Source organism: Pteronotus mesoamericanus, unplaced genomic scaffold, assembly GCF_021234165.1.
Source record: "Pteronotus mesoamericanus isolate MK-2021 breed Mesoamerican mustached bat unplaced genomic scaffold, CSHL_Meso_final scaffold_54, whole genome shotgun sequence".
NCBI classification, from domain to species: Eukaryota; Metazoa; Chordata; class Mammalia; order Chiroptera; family Mormoopidae; genus Pteronotus; species Pteronotus mesoamericanus.
The window spans coordinates 1,289,164-1,309,964 of NW_026555321.1; the positions used below are offsets into that span (position 1 = coordinate 1,289,164).

At 49.7% G+C, this 20,801-nt stretch overlaps 1 protein-coding gene across 1 annotated transcript; it reads right to left on the reverse strand.

Annotated features, from left to right (window-relative positions):
- Nucleotides 1-203: 203 nt before the first annotated feature.
- SLC25A38 (solute carrier family 25 member 38) lies at nucleotides 204-17,722 on the reverse strand. Its single transcript, XM_054595129.1, has 7 exons — nucleotides 17,343-17,722; nucleotides 6,904-7,025; nucleotides 6,240-6,324; nucleotides 5,455-5,634; nucleotides 5,049-5,217; nucleotides 2,663-2,829; nucleotides 204-1,089 (listed from the first exon to the last, which is right to left on the reverse strand). Exons 1-7 carry the CDS (start codon nucleotides 17,409-17,411, stop codon nucleotides 967-969), a joined length of 915 nt encoding a protein of 304 aa, XP_054451104.1. The 5' UTR covers nucleotides 17,412-17,722; the 3' UTR covers nucleotides 204-966.
- Nucleotides 17,723-20,801: the final 3,079 nt, after the last annotated feature.

A 20,801-nucleotide genomic window follows, 5' to 3' on the forward strand; every position in this document is an offset into this window, starting at 1 on the left:
TCCCCAGCTGGTGTGGCTCAGTGGATTGGATGCTGTGCTGCAAACTCAAGGGTCGCTCGCTCAATTCCCCGTCAGGGCACATGCCTGGGTTGTGGGCCAGGTCCCCAGCTGGGGGCATGGGAGAGGCAACTGAGTGATGTATCTCTCGTACATCAATGTTTCACTCCCTCTTTCTCCCTCCCTTCTTCTCTCTCTAAAAAAAAAAAATAGTCTTTAAAAACATGCCAGGTCCTAAAACAGAGTGGTCACAGTAGGTTTTCCAAAAAGTTTTCAGTGATAAAGTGCTTCGTTTTATTTATCTGAACTTTAGCTGCAGAAAAATGCCAGAACTCGGAGCTGAAACAGTGCCGAGGCCAAGACAGTCGTAAACTTTATTTGGACACTTAGAGGCGAGAAAGCCACTGTCCTCGCCTTCCGTAGGGCCTCTGAAAAGTTGATGAGGAACCAACTAAGTAATGACACCTCCTCCTCCTTCTCCTCCTCCTCCTCCTCCTCCTATCGCTGCAGAGGTGGACTCCAGCCTGGGGGCAGTGACTCCTCTCTGCAGAAACCCCACCCCCGGCTGGAGTTAGTCAGCCCCAGCGGGTGGCGCACCGCTTCTCCTGCTTTGCGATGCCCTGCCCAAGAACAGATCCCAAGAGGCACCATGGTGTAGGTGGGTGGCTGAAGCAGGGATCACCCTGACAGAGCTCCCTTTCGGGAAATGCTTTCAGGTAGCCTTGCAGGGTGTGAAAACCCTCCTCCTAACTGCCCAATGTGCTGTAAGTATCAGTGATTCCTCTTTTGGGAGATTCTGAAGGCTTAAGTCAGGCCCATCTATTCTCTACTTGAACTGGGTAACAAGGTGACATATTTGCCTGGCTTTCCAGATAGGACTCCAGCCCACTCCAGGACAGTGAGACGAAGCTGCCCTCGGCAGAAACCAGGCAGGGCAACAGATCCTATCTTCTCCCAGTGCTCTCGCGGTCAGGACTTCAGGCCCATCTTGGCCATCATCTCCTCGTAGACGGTCCACGCCATGGCTGCCATCAGGGTCCTGCGGAGGGCCCGGGGGACACCGCCTTGGAAGAAGCCACGCAACCCGTAGTCCTAGGAGGAAAATGAATGCCAGTGCTCTGTTAAGTAGCGATACGATTTTACCTGGCACAAGAGCAAGGGTCCCTCTCTGTTACCCCATTTTGGAGTCTCAGTTTTTAGGTTTTCCTAAATAACGTCAAAACTATGACTAATGGGTCCAGGGAGACTATGAACATAAAAAAATTTTTTTTGCATAGTGGCTAAACCTTATCTTTCTAGGCCTGCTCTATCAAGGGGGATTCATTTCTTAGCTGAAATTCTTTACACAGGGCTGCTGGGTCCAGGTGTTCAGCTGGTTCAGTGCACACAGCACCAGGCCCCAAGTGGCAGCTGGAATCCGGACCAGGGGCTGCTCACCAAGCCCTGGGCCCTGGCTCCAGGATGAAGGGAAAAGGTGCCTTTTTGGCAATTTCTCTGCCTAGAGAGAATATTTCTTTTTTTGCGGGGGGCGGGGGGGTGGCGAGGAGAGTAATTCACTATATATTTTTAGTGGCCCTATATAAGAATTTAAAGACAAAAACTGTCATATTCCTCCCTCATAATATGCAGGATTTCTTCATTCCTACTGTTCTCATTCCTGCCATTTGCACATATACTGAAGAATATATTTCAAACTTTATGATTTTAGATAAAGAGAAGAAGAAAGCGGGCAAGCTAAGCAGTGTGAGGAGTGTGATCAGATTCACCAACGTTCGCTTGTGTCCAGGGCGGACCAGGCACTTCCTGCACGCGCTCACACATCTCCCCTGCCAGAAAACTGAGAATACAGAAAAATCCAAAGATGTAGCTGACAAATTTACCACGCACGAGAGTATCTGGCAAACAGTGCACGTTTGCCAAGGGCCAACTCAGTGGTTTTTCAATAGCACTTTAGTGCACTTTACATCTACTCTACTTGTGATCTTCAGTAATAACATTTGTAAGAGAGCAAACAGCTAGAAACCAAATGATGTGTGTGTGGGGTTTTTGGTTTTTTGTTTTGTTTTGTTTTGTTTTTTACTGTATCTCCTCCGAGGTCCTTGCTCAGATCCTTAGGTCGCCCCAGATCACCTGATTCAATAGGCCTGGGGTGGGACCCTTAACAAATATCATAGATTGTCCTATTGTGCCCTGCCCCCTGGAAAAACCCACAGGTTTTTAGCAGTGGTTCTCAACCTGCGTACCACATTGGATCTGCTGGGGAGATTAGAACACTGATACCTGGGATTCGCCCTCCAGATGTTCTGATGCAGTGAGTCCAGGGTATGACCTCAGAATGGGGATTTTTTAAAAGCTACCCACATGATTCTCTTGTGTAAAGAATAAGAGTTACTACTGCAGTGTCTGGCAGAAGTAACGCCACTGAGTGTGGCTGGTAGGGTACGTGAATGTCTCACACGAGATGGACAGCAATTTGAACATTTTACCTAAAATGCCATACGTTGTGCTTGCGTGTGATATTGTTATGTTACAAAATTACATGCTTATGATTTTGTAGTAAGAGATTTTTATGTAATAAAATAGGGACACTATTTGTGCCGGACCCTGCACTCTAGAGAGAGAGGCTTAACCACAATAAGAACGAACATTGATTCTTTTGCCTTACCTTAAAGATGATTGTCACTGCCTGGCCAAACCACCGAAACTTCATTGGGGAGAGCTGCATGTGAGTTTTGATAACATCTGCAGGCTGAGTTACCAAGGAGGCCAGGATACCAGCAAATATCCCACAGCTGAAATTTACAACGGGAATAAGGGCTGCATCCAACTGGTCTGAAATAAGACAAAGGTGACATTCAGTTATACCTAAACCTCACATTCAACAGATAAGTATCAATGCCAAGTTGCCCACTAATTCTTCCTCAAAGCCAGAAGGTCTAGAGTCAAACAAGGTTAAGAATTAAAAATTTTACCCTGACCAGGTAGCTCAGTTGTTTAGAGCATTGTCCCAACATGCCAAGGCTGTGGGTTCGATCCCTGATCAGGGCACACATGAGTCAACCAATGAATGCATAAATAAGTGGAACAACAAAAATCTGTTTCTCTCTCTCTCTCAAATCAATAAATAAAAATTTTTAAAAAAAGAATTAAAAATTTTAAAGGTATAACTAATAAATGTAGATGGAACAATGGAGTGAAAATTTCATCTTTTTACTACCGTCACATAAGAATTGATTCAGGCAAGAAACAATGACTGATGCTCAAACAAACAGATGAAAGGAACAGAATACTTTATATGGATTTATACAGGTTCAAAGTACCTCCCCTCAGAGATACTTACAAATTACAAATGAAAAAATAATCGAGTTTTCAGTGGAAACGTTATCTTATGCACACAATAAAAAGTTACCATCACCCACAATGAGTCAAACCGATGTCATGAGCTTCGTGATGTAAGGCACTGGGGACACAGTATCGCTTAAGAGGTCCTTTTGCTAGAAATGTATAACTGAATCTAGTCACAGGGAAACATCAGAAAAACCCAGACTGAGATCATGAAACTGGTCTATACTGTGGAAAATAAAAAAGTTGCTACAAAGTATACTGTTGGAACAACTGCAGAAATTAAGACTATAATTGGACTTCAAAGAACTATATCTATGTTGCCCTCCGGCCGGCATGGCTCAGCTGTTTGAGCGTCATCCCGCAAGGCAAAAAGGTTGCTGTTCGATTCCAGTCAGGGCACACGCCCGGGTTACGGGTTTGGTTCCTGTCAGGGGGCATGCAAGAGGCAACCGATCAGTGTTTCTTGCTCACATTGATGCTTCCCTCCCTCCCGTTCCTTCTCGCAAAAATAAATAAAGAACTATATCTAAGTTAAACTTCCTGAATCTGGTAAGATGGTCACATAAAAATGTCTTTGTTGTTAGGAAACACACACAGAGTTATTTAAGGGTAAAGGAGCAACATGTCTACAACTTACTCTCAAATGGTTCGGAAAAAAAAAAAACCACAATTATACACACAGATAGAGAATAATAAAGGACTATGCCATTACTTGTATTATCCTTGTGGCTTTTTTGTGAGTTTAAAATGATTTCTAATACCAAATAAAAAAACCTGTAAAGATAGGTTGAGAGCGTAACAATGTACATCCAAGGTCCCTTACTGCCTCACTCTGTGCTGTGACGCACGGCTGCGACCCGCACCGTCACACCTCCGGGTGCCTGGGGGGAGGCTCATCGCCCCGCGCCCCAGCTGCAGCTTGTCGCCAGTCCCGATGCTGCCTCCCCAGCCCTCCCAGCTCCATGGCCTTGGGTGCAAGCCTTTGCTCCAATCATCCACAGACACCACACTGGACGCGGATCGTTCCACAGGATGTTTCTGTCAATGCCTGGCTCTGCACGCGTGGATGCTCACCAGCCACTGATTTTGCTCGGGTCCTGTCTCAACAGGGCGGCCCTGCCACAATACCTGAGGGCTAGCTCCGGTCTCTCCACCCAAACGGAGGGCCCCGAAGCACGTTAATTGCTTTGTGCTTTCAAGGGTGGTAAAAATAGTATTTTTCCTTCAGCTCCTAACCATGTGGCGTTTTCCAAACTTGCCTGAAAAATGAGTCACATCAAGTGCATCTTGAAAAATATGCCGGTCTTACCGGCGTCTGATTTAGGAGATCTTGTGTGGGACCCAGCAATCTGAAGGCCAGGCAAAATTAGGGAGTATTCTTGCAGGACCTATGTAAAAGTGCTTTATTCCACCCCATTCCCCACTCAAAAATTATAGTGCATCCCTTTCCAAAAACTAAACTTGATAGGGCGGGGACCACGTCTGCCTTGTCCCAACGCCAGGGACACACCTCACCATGGACTGCGACTGTGGCAGGGAGTCAGCCCTTGCGCCCCACAATGCTCAGGCTCAGTTCCTAAACCTCTGCTCAGGACCTGGGGCTGCTAAAGCAACAGTCTCCTAGTCCCAACAAGTAGTCACAGAGAAAGTGGTGGGACTCCGTTTTGGGAAGATCCCTTCCCCACCACACCTTCCTTTATCCATACCAGGGGACACGAGGTCTTTGGTCTGGTTGTAAAACATTAGGTAGATTCCAGAAAAGGGCGCGTCACGAAGGAGCGTTGCTGTCAGGCCACTGAAGAGGCCCCGGTGGCCCTCGCTGCGGTAGATGCTCCTCAGGGCTGCGTAGATGCTCTCATAGCCATACCTCCCGCTCTGCAAAGGAAGCACAGGACCTGGGACTCGCACGCCGCCCTGGGCTTGAGCACTGAGCCAAGCCCACTTCAGGGTAGGTGGCATTACCTGGGCACCGCATACACAAATGGGCTCTCTGGCCACCTCAGCCTCTGTGTTAGTTTATAAACTGGGAGGTGAGGCGACCTCAGTGGCCACCTGACTCCAGAGCCCCATGCCTTTGTTTCCCCACCTGAAGGCCTAAAGTGATCCACTCACCTCGTAACGCGTCTTGATAACAGTGATGGGCGACATGCAGACCCCTGCGACTGAGCGAGAGCCCACCCCCAGTATGACCGACTCCATGGCGGTGGGGGGGTGGCCTCGCAGGAAGTACTGCTTCAGAGAGTACAGGGTGCCGAAGTAGATTCCAACGCCGGGGACACATCTCACAATGGACTGGCGGGTGAGGGGGTAGTCGGAAGAGGAAAGAAGTTAAAGACCCACGCTGTAAGGTATTGTCTTAACTGGGTTTCCCCAAAAGAACCCAGGATTTGCATCCAACTAGTTGATTGTAGGTGTGTGGCGGGGGCACCACCCATAGGAGAGCTGGGAGGCAGCGATTAAAGGGTGTGTTACCTAATCAGTTACTGCCCCACGTGTAGGGAGGAGGAGTGAGATCTAAACACCAACTCTCATTTTTCACTGGGGCGAGCAGTCGTTCCAAAGTGAGGTCCTAAGGCCAGAAAAAGCCTCCAGGCAAAGAGACCCCGCTGCGGAGGCCTCAGCCCTCTGGCGCTGAAGGGCAAGGGCGAGGATCTGGCTGCAGCTCTGTCTGCCCTAGGACTGCGCAGCACGCAGGAGCAAGGCCTTGTCAGGTACGGGCGGCACAGTCCCCAGCCCTCACTCAGAGGTCAGCAGCAGCAGGAGACACGGGCAGACCCCGGAGGTCCTCCCACCTCCCCCAACGCTCCCGCTTGCTTAGAGGAGAGGACAGTGAGGGAGATAGGAAACGGCTAGCTATGGAGGAGAGGCTGCAAGAGGGGACCCGAAGGGCAGCTTACAGGGGACATCCCTTTCCAAAGGCCCAGGAGGCTCTCGGTGCGGGCCACCTGCAGGAGCAGAGCCAACATCCCGATGCGGCTGGATCTGAGGGCAGAAGACAACATGGAGGCAGGGAAGGAAAAACCACTTGGGCCACATTCCCGGAAAAGAACTCCCCACTCGAAGGCTTCTCCATGTGGGCACTTTCCTGGAGCCCTTAATTATCTCTGCAATGCGCCCTGGAAGCTGGGAGTTCCGTGTCATGATTTCACACCTCTGTGTTCATCTGTCCATTCATACTGCAAGCCATGGGCCACCTTCTGGTTTATAGCCTTCCCCCTGAGATGTACCGTACACTTCCCATGGTGCTGAACCCCATATGGGGACACAAAAGACACTCAATACTTGCTGCATAGTCCCGGCATTACAGGCTAGCACAATAACGCGCAAATGTCCCTGACGCAGATCCCAGGAAGCTGCTCAGGGAAGAACCCCATTTAATTAACAATAAATTACATTCATGTAAAAAGCATTCACAGGAAAAAGCACACATAAAAACCAAGAAAGCTGGGCCTGGCCTGTTCCCCTGTGAGCACCCAGCTGACTTAGCACAGGACAGATGCTCCCCAGACTGAGAAGCTGCTGAAAGCTGTTCTTCAGGGAAGCAGGCACAGCAGGCCTTACCCAGGGGCTGAGGGCTGGAGAGTCTGCAGGCGCGTTTTGAGGAGATCCAGGGGCTGGAAGAGGAGGGTAGAGCAGGTGCCACTGATGGAGCCGCACAGGAAGGCTTTGATCACCGGGTGCAACTGCAGGACAAGGGGACACTGTCAGCAGCTCCGCCTCAGCAGGCCTCACCTGTGCAAGGGTCCCCCAGAAGCTCACCTGGTGATGCCCCGCCTTGTCATCACACTGCAGAGGAGGGAAAAGCATGGCCAGGTGCGCACAGCACCTCCAGGTGGCTGAGAGCACAGTGCGCTGCAAGGGGAAGCTCTCTGGTCTGTTTTGATAATATCTGTGCTCCTACTGAGCAACATAAGAGACCATAGGTGGTCTATTTCCATCTGTGAATTGTGTCACCAACCACACCTCCCCCTGTGTCCCCACAATAAAAGTTATTGCCCATCTCCTTATCGTCACAAAAGCAAAATCAACTGAACATGGTGTTTCAACTAGGAACAGCTGGGTTCCAGGCTCCCGAGGCTACAGAACCTGTAGCTGTTTACAGGGACAAGGCAAAGGAAACGAAACCTGCAGCTCGGCAGCAACATAAGACAGAGGTGTCACTTCCTGTGAAATCTGTGGATTTTCTTAATTTAAAACTTCCCCTTCTCTCACACCCACACATCTCTCTGAAACTTAGGTAGCTCACAGTGCGTGGCGCAGACCAGTGGCCTTTCCTGGGCTGGAAAGCTCTCCTTCACGCCAGGATAGCCCCACACACTGGCAGATCCACTGGGATGGGCAGGCTCCATCAAAATTAACTGTACCCCTCTCCCCCAGGGGCGCTCCAGGGACCTCAACAGCTTGTCCCAGGATCCAGCCTCAATCACACATAGTTGTGAAAAGGCACTTTTAAAAATCCAGTGAGAGGTCATTCATTTCTCCACCAGGATGGATGGCTGGCTGGTGTTATGGTAAACATAACAAACATGCCTTCCTGTGCTTTGACAAAACCTCAGCTGTGTGGCCGTCTGGCCAAGCACCCGCTCTTCCTTATTGTTGGAGAGATCATTGCATCATCCCTGGGGGCTGCAGCTTTCTGTTAAGTTTGCTGTAGCTGAACCAAGCTGGCATACAGTGACTTCTACAGAAATTATGATTCCATGACCAATTTTGAAGAGATGAGGAAGGCTGATATCTTTCGGAAAGCAAAGTGATTTTGGAATGCCAAGAATTTCTTTGGGGTGGGTTCTGTGGAAGTTTGTCACTGACCCGTGACCCTGACCTATGAAACACGAATATTTGAGCTAAAGAATTGTTTCCCTTGATAAATAAACAATTAAGAAATACTGTGAGAAAAGATCCAATCAGGAAATGCCTTCTCCAAAGGAAGACACTTTGAATGAAGAAGGCAAGCTCCATTCAAAAAGGTCTTCTCTCTCCTCATCATTTTTAAAGATTTTACTTATTTATTTTTTAGAGAGAGGGGAAGGGAGGGAGAAAGAAAGGGAGAGAAACATTGACATGTGAGAGATACATCGATCGGTTGCCTCTTGCACGTCCCCCACTGGGGCCCAGGCCCGCAACCCAGGCAGGTGCCCTGACTGGGAATCTCACCGACGACCTTTAGGTTCCTAGGCCAGCGCTCAACCCACTGAGCCACACCAGCCAGGGCTTCCCTCATTATTTTTAAATAAATGGCATGCTGTGATCCCAAAACACTATGAAGATGAATATGAAGTTGCCTTTAACCAAAATGTTCGTAATCTGTGATCTTTGTTTCCCAGAGAAGAGAGATCATCCCACATTCAAGCAACCCAGCCAGCCTCAAGTCACAACTGGACTTACTTAAAAGACTGTTGGGGAAAGGACTAGATAAGTTCAGACAGGAAATACTGGAGTTTATAACTACGTTCAGGTAGCTTGTGAACGTATCAAAAGGTGGTAGCATTGGTAAGACAAGTGACACCGAGCAAAATGTGTACTTTGACAGGTCTGTGTCAGTGCGCAAAGCCCTCTTGCCCAAGGACAGGTGTCCGGCTCCTTCTGCTAACACGGGTCCCCACAAGCGCTGTGTTTCTGCGCCTCACCGGAGACTTCGCAGCATCAGTGAGCCACTCTCCCCTGCACGCCCGCCCCTCCTTCCAGTAGCATCTCCTACATCGCCTGGAAACAAGCTCCTGAGCCCGGATCTGTCCGGCCTGACCGCAGGCTATCATTTCTCTTCCCCGCCAAGGTCTCTCCCCTAAGCTGCCCTGGGTGCTTGCCAAGACTTGCTGCGTCCCAGGACCCGCCCCACCTACATCCTTCTCTTACCTGGCTTCCCTGCTGCATCTGAAACAGCTGACAGCCTCACCTCTCAGCTTTTGGGTTTCCCCTCCTCTTCCCGAGAAGTCTCAGCTTTTGCGTTTTCCCTCCTTTCCCCAGGACCTCTCAGTTTTGGGGTTCTCCCTCCTCTTCTCAGCAGCTGCCCTGCTGGGCCTTCTTTCCTGCAGAAGTTGGTGCTCCTCTTATCTCCTCTGGCTGCTCTCTCAGGCAGCCTCGCCCTGCTCACACCCACACCACACTGCGCACCGACAACGACACCCACACCTCCGGCCCAGGGCAGCTCTCTTCAGAGGCCCCTTCCCATGCCTTCTCCACCTCCCATCGGCACACGGGGGTCTGACACGCAACACTCCAAAATGGGCACACAGTCGGCAGCTCTCTGTGCACTTGCCTCCTCTCCAATCCACACTGGGATATCCCATGGGAAGTCTGGGAGACACATGAGACTCCTCAGTCTACCCACTGCTTCGGGACCAAGTCCTGCGGATGACCCCTCAGTCGGAGTCTGCCCCAAAATCCATCCTAGCGGCCTCCATCTTAACTGTGCCAACCCTCCTGCACCCCATGCTCCTAGAGCAGCGCTGGGCAAGGCACCCACACCCGTCACCTCAACAAGTTCACAGCGCTCTTAAGAGCTCCATGTTTAAAGCCACTTAACAAGTGCAACTAGAGCTCACAGAAGTGGCAAATGTGTCCTAAGTCCAGGGTTGGAAGCTATTGGCCAGGACTCAAAGCTCAGGCTCTTCTCAGCAGACTCCCCGTCTGAGTGAACACCCGGGCACTCAGCTGCTGAGCGATGGTCCCATGCTGACCACCACTGGCTTCTGCTGGGGATGCCCTCTTCCTCTGGCTTCAGGGGTTGCCCCCCACTTCTCTACTTTGAATAGAAACGCTCCCCTTCTTCCCCTGAAGATGCTCCCATGCCCCTTCACCCACTCCCACGGCTTTAGTCCCCACCCGTCTACCCACACTTGTGACCGCCTTCCTGTCCACCCTTCTACCGCCCCTTACGGCCTCCTATCCAGGACAGGGGTCTGAAGCTCCACCTGGCCACCTACTCAGACGTCCTGCTGGTACCCCAAACACTTTCAAACCCACACCCATCTCTCCCCCACCCCCCACCCAATCTGCTCCTCCTCCTGGGTGTCCCGTCCCAGTGAATGCCCTGCCGTTTACCAACCCAGCTGCCGCAGCCAGAAACCTGGGCAGTACCCTTGACTTGGCCTCTCTGCACTTGCTCGCCCTGTCTCCTAAAAGCTCTCAAATTTACCTTCTGTCACCCTAGCTCAGAGCCTCTCCGTCCTTGGCAACGGCCACTCCCTCTTCCCCCACCTCATTTCTTTGATCCCTCTAGTCTGGTGATATTCAACCCATTTCCTCTCACAGAACACATAAACTAATTACTAAAATTCTGTGGCACGTTAAAAAAAATGTATTTTTTTGCCAATCTGACAAAAAAATTGTATTATAATTTTGATTCATTCATACCTAACAGCTATTGTGTTGGCTATTGTCTTTTTTTTTTCTTTTTAAATCCTCAACCAAGTATATATCCATTGATTCAGAGAGAGAGAGAGAGGAAGAAAGGGAGAAACATCAATCAACTGCCTCCCCTACGCGCCCTGATTAGTGATGGAACCCGCAACCTAGGCCTATGCCCTGACCGGGAACCGAACCCGTGACCTTTCGGTTTATGGGAGGACACTCCAACCAACCGAGCCACCCTGCCAGGGCTATTGTCATTTTTCACATTTGACAATCTAAGGGGAAAAAGGCCAGTGCCGCTGACTAGATGGATTCTCCATGTTTAAAAATTCTTGCAGCGCACCCACTGCTGTAGTCCACTTCCTACCCAGCAGCCGGAGTCGTCTTTTAAAGATAACTGCACATCTGCCCACACTGCCACCAGGAGCAAAGACCTTCCGGGAGAGGCTTGAATTAAAACTTAAAAACAATACTCTTTAACTGTTCCTTATTCCTTTCACAGAAGGTCCAAGCTGCTGGCTTGCAAGACCTTCCATGGATCCCCAGACCGCATCTTACCTTCGGTGCCTGTGCGCTCAGCCTCCTGCCTCTTACACACTCTGCAGTTACAATGGACTCTCTGCCCCAGCCCCTCCCTTGTCTAAGGAATTCCTGCGGGCCTCTGCTTAGACTTCACCTGCGCTGGAAAGCCCCCTCCCTCGGTGCTCCCACCATATCTGAGCCCGTCTCGCTATGACTGAGGGTACAGGAGAGGCCGTAACCCCTGGCTGTACTGCTCACGGTGGCACCTCTAGCACTGACCACGGAGTCTGGGGCACTGTGGACACTCAACCGTCAAGAACGAATGAATCAGCTGACAGGGAACATGCACGTGGCTCTCCCTGGAGCGTAACCCCACAGCATAAAGCTCAGTGGGCGCCGCATGCCCCATCGCTAGACAAGTTAACGCCCCTTGGCTCCCACCAGGCCGCAGGTACAGCTTCTGAGCAGCTCTCGAAGGGGCTGCTTCCCCAGAGCTCTCACTGACAGGTGTCGCATGGAATTCTAGGGCTGCTGTCCTTCACACACCCCCCCCCCCACTACATTAACTATCTTCTTTACGCCTTTATTTTCACAGTACAGTGCTTGGACCTATTATTGGTTCAACAGATATTTGCTGAATATATGAATGGAGCCCATAACTTTTTTAACTTTATAGTTTTCCAGGTCCATTAGTGCACAGCAGGTACTAAATATATACAACGTCAACATAAGGCATAGGAACAGCCAAACCAGTAGAGAATATTCGTAAGAATTTATTTGGGCCAATGTAGCAATGACCTAGGAGCAAGATCTCAAATGCTCAGGAGAATGCCAGTTTTGCAGCTTCTTTTATGCATTTGGAATTAAGAAGGGAAGTAAGGAACATTACATGATAGTAGGAGAAAGCAAGGTGTGGACTGAATTACAGGATAGTTAAGACTATGTGCTCTCAAGGATGGTCATTTCAAAGATGTGTTATCAAAAACCAGTGCACAGGCCCTGCTTAAGGCAAAGATAAACCTTTTACTAAAAAAGATGTATGTCTGGGGCATGACTACCCACCATGACCTGCCCAGTTAGGATTTATGGTCAGATCATCCTGTGAGGTTATTTCCCATAGAACCCCGTTTTTAAAATCCACAACTAGCTGTACAGATTAACCTCTAATTGTTAAAAATACGAAGTTGTATAATTGTCTTAAAATTACACTTTTCATTTTGAATAGCCTTAAAATATTATCAGTGGTGAATGTCACATCCTTTGAAGACATAGTTGATCTTTTTCTAAATAAACTGAAGTTATTCAAGGTAAATAAAATGAGTAATCCATTTTTCGGAGAGGTGGCTAGGGCAAAAAGAATCAAACAATACTACACGGGAACATAAAAACAGTAAGTAGCCCTTAAATAGTCAGCAAACCGGTTCCCCAAGCAATTTCTACATCCCTTTCAAAAAACGAAACTGTGTCCTGGCCAGGTGGCTCCGTTGCCCGGAGCACTGTCCCCCACACCAAAAGGCTGTGCGTTGCTGGATTGGCTCAGCGTTACAGCGCTGGGCGCCCAACGCCCCCGGCTGAGAACCGCCCTGCAGGCTGGCCCCCTCGGAGTGGGAGGGTGGGAGTGCGGAGTTCCCCAGTCCCTGAGAATTCCTCTGCACGCCACCAGAGGGCATCGGCCGCCAAGTCACACCCGGAAGGTGAGAAGGAAACGGATCACTGACCTGGGAAGGGATGGAGAAGGGAGGTTGTTTGGTTGAAAATTTGTTTCTGAGCACTGTTTTGGAATAATGGTATTGGGGCTGTAAACAACCGGTTGAGGTATATGTGGCCTCCATCTGGTCTGTATTTTCCTTGTTACGGTTTTTTGCATGTGCTGCCTGAACAATAAGAGCAGTTCTGGGCCGGCCCCTAGGGGGAGCCCGCTGGTAGAATTTTTGAGGATTGGAAGATTTACTGCCAGAATCCAAAGTCTAAGAATCTCATGTCTAAGGGACATAAGGGACATATTGCTGTAACACTGTTTGGCCTAATTATGTTTTGAATGGTGAGGGAAAGTGGGTGGTTCTCTGAGCTACTGCATCATTTAAGCAATTGAAACAGCATTACCAACAGTCTGAAAACTGGGAGGAAATCCGCTATCTCAATGCATTTATATCGTTGCATAATTGCATGTTTGCCAGAGACAGAGAATCGCTTGATGGTACAGAAAAGGAAGGCGGCCTCAAAACCCCTCCCTGATAGTAAAACGCAAGAAGAAAGGAATAATTAGGAAATAAACCTCATTAACGCTCTGCACCCAGGGAAGGAGGCTCGGAGGCAGGACACGCTCCCTTGCCACAACCTCTTTGGGGAACTGCGCCTGAAGGGGAGACCACAAGCCAATGGCTCCACCCCTGCAGGATGTAGAGTGGGTTTGGCCCGGCAGGGCACCCGGTACAACCAGGCGGTCTCCCGACTCAGAGCACGCCAGTTCCCTCTGAGACGATATCCTACAGGCGGGGTCCGTCAGGGAGGCCAGCGCGCTGGCTGCACCTCGGCCCACGCTCCATTCTCCACTTCAGACTTACTGAACCGGAGGGGCTCCAAGCCTCCCATAGGGAGGGTCTTCAGAGAATGTCAGATCTTGTCACCTCCATTTCTGCCACTTATCTTCCAACCTGGGCAGAGTACAGGCTCTGCTAAATATTTTTCTGATTACAGATGAAAAGAAGCTGACTATAAATAAGGCAAAGGAGAGACCCACCGTCTCCACGATTCCTGTGGTGGACCCTAGCAGGGACCCAAATAATAGTGGGGGCCCAGCCTCTCTGAAACATTACAGAAGGAGTGTAATGGAAGGGCTTAGAAAAGGAGCACCCACACAGAGGAGCCTGAATTTCATGCAGACTCTTCAGCAAAGGCCAGATGAGGATCCTTCTATATTTTTAGAGGATCTATCAGGCTTATAGGAAGCACACCGATGCTGACCCAAAGGTACCCGAAAACGTGAGAATGATAAACATGACTTTTATTGGGCAGAGTGCCCCGGGTATTAGAAGGACATTCCAGCATGTAGATGGGGTATTGGGAACGGGTCCCTCTCGGCTGGTGGACACAGTATTTAAAGCTTACAATGCCCAGGAAATAGGGAAGACAAAACAGGCCTCGAGGTTTTTAGAAGCAGGGGGAGGCCAAAAGAAGAGGCAGGACCCTAACGTAAAGGAGAGAGACTCATTAGGTGCTCACCAATTGCCTGTTGCAAGGAGAGCCCTAAAGAGGGAAGGAAAAGGCTCTATTGGCATCAATCAATGTGCCTATTGCAAGGAGAAGGGTCACTGGAGGAAAGAGTGCGCAAACCGCAAAAGGGAAAAGACAGGGATGGGAACCCTCCCGGAACAAGGCTACCAAGGAGAAGGGAGGATGATGAGGAAGGAGGAGACCCAGGGCTCCGCTGGACACCTCCCGACCTATTGCTGTTTCCCCCCAGGAGCCCTGGGGTACAACTGACTGTGGGGCACAAGCCAATGGATTTCCTTGTAGATGTGGGAGTTACATACTCAGTATTGAGCACATAACTAACCAAAAAAAGTTCAAATGAAGTAACAGTTACTGGAGTGACTGGACAGTTACAACAAAAACAGGCATTGCTGCAACCTCTGGAAGGCCAGCGTGGGGATCAAAAGCTTCTGCATAGTTTTCTGTACATGGCAGACTGTCCCATTCCATTATTGAGCTGAGATTTACTTTGTAAACTGCATGTACAAATAACCTTTTCTCCAGAGAAACAGCAGGTATGTGCGGACATCCCGCTGGAACATGCCCTCCTGCTACAGGTATTCCTGATCTGTCGGGAAGGTCCCGGAGGTGAACCCTTCCCACCTGAGGTCTGCGAACAGGTTGATTGAACTGTCTGAGCTGATGGAACACCAGGTAAAGTGGTTGATGTGCAACCCATAAAAGCCAATGGGGCACGGGTCCCAGGAAAGAAGCAGTACCCCCTCAAGAAGGAGGGAATCCAGCCAATGTTGCAAAAATTTTTAAAAGTCAGGATTAATTCGGCCATGCCAGTCACCCTACAACACTCCCATTCTGCCAGTCAAAAAGCCGCACTCTGATGAATATTGGTTCGTACAGGATCTTAGGGCCCTAATGACATTGTTCAAACATTCACCCTACAGGGCCCAATCCCTACACCCTGTTGACCATGGTGCCTGGGGAGAGCAAATGGTTTTCAGTCTTGGACTTGAAGGATGCCTTTGTCTGCATCCCAAGAGACAAGCAGGCTCAGCTACTGTTTGCCTTTGAACGGCAGAACCCAGGAACTAAAGCCACACTCCAACACCGCTGGGCCGTGCTGCCACAAGGATTTAAGGACCCCAACTCTATTCAGGAAAGTGCTGGGAAAAGACTCAAGGAAAGTTCAGTTGAAATCAGGAGTTCGTTTGCAATATGTAGATGACCTATTAATAGCCTCTATTAGCAGCAACTATGAAAACTGCACAATACCATCACAGTCCTGAATCATTTAGCAAAAACGGGATAGAAGGTGTTACCTAATAAGACCCAGAATGGCAAACAGGAAGTGGTGTATCTGGGATTTCAACTGATACAGGGCACCAGGAGTCTGCTGGCAGACAGAAAGCAAGCCATTGCTGCATTAAAACTCCCAGAAAACCGAAAGCAGCTTCATGGGTTCCTAGGAATTACAGGGTTTTGTTGGATTTGGATTCCAAACTTTGGACTCATAGCAAGACCACCGTACAATTCCTTAAAAGGACTGGACTCGGAGCCCCTTGAATGGACAGGGCATTGTCCGGTAGCATTTGATGCCTTGAAGGAAAATTGGCTCCTGCACTAGAACTGCCCAATTTACAGAAGCCTTTCAAATTTTATGTTCCTGAAAGGCAGGGGACTGGACTGGGAGTCCTAACCCAGACTCTGATAAGTTTACCTTGGGACAGCCCACTACAGCAATGGTACCACACCAGGCCCTGACTCTACTGGAACAAAAAGGAGGGTATTGGCTGAAAACAAGGCACATGGGGAAATACCAGGCCATTCTGCTGGAAAATCCAAGTGTCATCTTGCCACCTACCACATACCTCCCAGAAATGAGGGAGACTCAGCCCTCCAGCATGAGTGCTTGGAAGTCATAGACCAAGTTTATTCTAACCGGCCAGATCTGCAGGACCCGCCGCTGGCAGTGTTACAGAAACTAACCCCCCTGCCCTGGCGTCTTTTCCCCCGCCCCCCTTTTACTGTGATTCTACCACCAGTAGGAGTTGTGGCTCTCAAGGCCAGAGTTTGGTAAAAAGGAAAGAAACTATTTATTCAAAAGTTATACAGGTTTACAGTAATGGAAGAATTCTACTGTTAAATCTCAAAGTCCCTTTGAAACACTGACAAACACACACACGCCGTCCTGCCTCTCTTTGCCAAACCAGGCCAGTTAGGGGTACCGTATCTCAGAAAAAGAAACAGAAGTCCAAAGCTCGCTAGACTCCCGGTTCCTCCCAGTAATCCGTGCTCCACCTACCACCAGCAGCAATTCGGCCCAACAGCCCCAGAGGCGCACCTGCCAGCACCTTCTTCACCTCCACCAATGGCGGCCCGGCGGCCCGACCTCCGCAGCCAACCCGGACGCCTAGGGGCGTGGCCTCGCGGCACCCTGATTGCTCGCACTCGGGGCCCGCTAACCGTAGCTTTCCCGGCCGGCTGGGGACTGAAATTCCAAAGGTGCCCCCTCTCCCCATCCGCAGCAATCCCAACGTCTCCAGTTAGGCGCTATTACTGGGCCATCCGAGATGGCCCAACTATCTGCCCGGATGTCCTCCCACCTGTCAATCAGGCATCCAACCCTAAGCAAAGTTTCGCAGAGGTCGAAGTTCGGGACCTCAAGGGAGCATTCCCCCGAAATCCCCCAAGGCCCCGTCAATTCCGCTCATCTCTACCCAGGTACCACTGCAGCAGCGCGACATTTGTTTGTATGCCCCAAACGATGGGCTGCAATCCCCTCAGCCTCCTTCCTCATCAAGTCTCCAAATCTGCGCGCATCTCCGGCGAGGGAAAGGCTCCACGAGGGCCCCTGACCCTTGGCAACTTCCCCGAGCCGGGAGTCCTGAAACCCCTGCCAGCTCTTTCCCCCAGTTTACCATAAGCGTTTCCATCCTGTCTCCGACATCTTGAGGTTGCAGCAGCGCCGGACTTGAATTCTGAATCATTGGCGGAGACCTGTGGAGTGTACTGGGCTCAGGGGCCCGTCGGTGCGAGTTCAGGCCCGGCCTTGGCGACTCTGGAGAAGACAACGCGATGACGGTAGCCGCGCTCTCTGCGGTCTGCACCCGTCCGGGCCGGGACCTGTGCGATCGGGGGCTGCGCGCGCAGCTCCGCTGTGCCGCACGAGCCCGCACCGGGAACTGCTTGCGGCTTTTCACTTGGTCGGCAGACACCGCTATTCTGCTCTCCGGCACATTCTGCCCACACTTCAGGACTGGAGACTAAGGCTAAGTGTATCGGAGGCGTGAAGAAGGCTGGAGGAACTAGATAGAACAGTGATATTTAACTTCCGGGGTCGGACGCCGATCTGGAGGGAGTGAGGGTGTGCACTTTAGTGCCACCTGGTGAAGACATCCAGAACTGCAGTACCCAGTGGTTTCCTTGTTTTCGGGGCAAAGTATTTACAGTCGAGGTAACAGTAGCCAGTAGCTATCTGTGGCTTTTAAACACTTGAAATATGGCTATTATGATTGAAGAACTGAATTTTTATTTTGTTTTATTTCATATTAAAAACTGAAGCTGTGTGGAATACTTTTAAACATGACTTATTTAGTTTTGGTAGACTGACTTTTCCCTTTAAACACTGAAAAGTGAGCATTGGAATTGAGTGTGCCACAAATTATCCACACACCCAATTTCTAAGACTTGTATTAATAAGGCAAAATGAAATATCATATTCATAAGTTTAATATTTTACCTGTTGTAATAATATTTTGGATTGTTGGGGTTAGATGAAACATTATTAAATTTAATTTTACCTCTTTTTACTTTTTAAATCTGGCTACTAGAACACTTAAAATTACACATGTGGCTTGCACTACATTTCCATTGGACAGCGCTTGTCTATCTAGATGGTTAAGATTATTGTTTTCTCTTTCATCTGGACTTGGTCAATAACCTTTTTGTCTCCTAACTTTGCATTATGCCTCTCTGGCCGATCCGTGAAAGGGAATTACAGCCAGGATCTTGACCTCCTGTTGAAAAAAGCAGGCTAACACCTTCAGTGGCCATGGTTATCTGCGGAATAAAGTCCAAACCTTCCATAGCAACAGCCTTCATTACTTTCCACCATCCATTCTCCACCCAGAACATGCAGGTCAGGAAAGACCAATGATTAAGGGAGGAAGGTGCTTTTTTTGAGGCTTCATTCCTGTGCTGCTGAGACACAAGGAACAAGCAAGGAAGTGTGCTCTTTATACTCAGGCAGGGGTTAAGCAAAGCAACACACACACACACACACACACACACACACACACACACCCTCCCTCCCTCTCTCAGGTGATTGCAGAATACTCTGCCACCCCTTGTTCTAAGATGCAAGGCTCATTTTCTTTGTGCAGTGTTGGCTAACTGAAAGTTTTTTTAAAAGGAAGACCTACATTTACCCCCCACCCTTCCGTCCCCATTAGGGCAAAGATCCTACTTACAAGAAATAATTGATTGGTGCATTTCAGAGGCTGTTTCCAGCCATTCTGTGGGTGGGGGCAGAGATGAGACCTAGAATGAAAGCCTGCGGCCCAGCGGCCCAACCTCAGCAGGTGTGTTGGCTTTGTTCTGGACCCAGAAGAAATGGGCTGGCTCGCAAGGGCAGTGGATGTCTGCCAGGTTCTCCTCCTCTGTATCCCTTCCCGCCACACTCACAACCCTGGAGGCCAGAGCCCCCCACTCTCTCCAACCCTCCCCCCATCTTCTCTGCAATGAAGCCATACATAAGACCATGTGAAAGGAGCATTATCCGTCAGTAGAAGAATGAGAGTTTTGGAGCAGTACTTAGTGACAGAGCTTGGAGGAGTGAATTAAAAAATTAAAAGGAAAACTAACTGGTGAAAACACTAGTTCAAAACAAGGTCGTTAACATCAGGCAAGGCTTCCCTGATTTGTTTGCAGTTAGCAGAAGGTGATTTCTCTTCTATGACCTAACTCCCCTTGTTACACATTGGGTCTCTCAAAGCCAATCTGGTCCCTTTTTTTCCCCCTTGGTTAAACATTAAGGTTATATGATGCTTTCCCATCCCAGTGACTGCAGGAACTATGCAAGGAGTACCACACATCAATTTGCACCCATGACCTCTTCTTAAAACTCTATTCACAGCCAGTTTTGGCAGCTGGAGGACTTTCCACCATCCAGGAAGAAAGGGCTGGAATAAATGTGCGATGCTGAAAATGAGTGAGAGAGGCAGAATCTGCTCCAACGGAAGCTGCCGCCGGGGTGAGAAGGTGAGCCTTCCAGGCCTTGCACATGGGTGGGTCACTGCGTTTAGAAGAAGGTGGCTGGAGTGGTGAAGAGCGCACAGGTGAGCAGCCCCTCCCCGCACCGTGCTTCCAGGAGAAACAGCTCAGGGAGACCTTTCCTCTCGGACCAGAGCTGCTTCCGGAAATATCTAAATTCCCTCAACTGTTACTCAAAGCTATGCACCCACCTTGCCTTTTGGAAGCTGGTAGGGGGTCAAGAGGGGTGATCCCATGTACTTGCTGCTGCTACACCCTCCTCCTCTCTATCTTTATAAGGCTCCTAATGACCAGCGCCTCCCAGAGAGGTGAATTGGTGTGTCATGATCGTCTCTACAGTGTAACTAACAGAGGCTCCTCTCCATCTGAACATCCTCTCCCACCCGAGACACAGTCCCAAAGAGCCACCTTAAGAGTCTCGCAGAGGAGACATCACCCTCCACGATGGAAGAACTCACCCCCAGTCCCCCATCACAAGGATGGGCTCAAACAGCATAGGAAAAGAGGCATTCTAATGGCTTTCCCAAAACTTTTGGCAAAGAAGACAGCCCTGTTGCTGCTTTGGGCTTCAAAAGAGACACCTGCCTTCCTTCTGTGCCAGTGACCTGTGCCTTCAGCATCGCCACTGAGCAGAGGACTGGGCTACAACAGAGCAATGAGGGGGAGAGAGTACTGGGCTGGTCTCTGGGGGCTGGCGGATGGCGGACAGGAGAGGGCCGTGACCCTGCCAGAGGTGGGGTTCTGGGATTCTACTCTGTGAGTCAAAATATCAGAGGCAGTGGAAGAAAGGAGGAAGCCCAGGTTATGTGGCATTTTCTGTCTTGTCATTACAGTCAAACCTTGGTTCTTGAACGTCTCACACCTCAAACAATTCGGCTCTCCAACAGCCTCCCAGAATGAATTAAATTCAGGAACCAAGGTTCCCCTGTGTATGGAAGCCGCAACCGCTCTGTTAACATAGTGACAAACCATTTCTCCATCCTCTGGAAATATGAAGCTTCTCTAGTGTTCCTGCCAGTTCTCCAGTGAGGACACATAGGCTACAATTTAGCTAAAAGTTCACGAAGGGGAGCACGGGTGTTTGGAGCACCTTTCTCCCAGTTCCT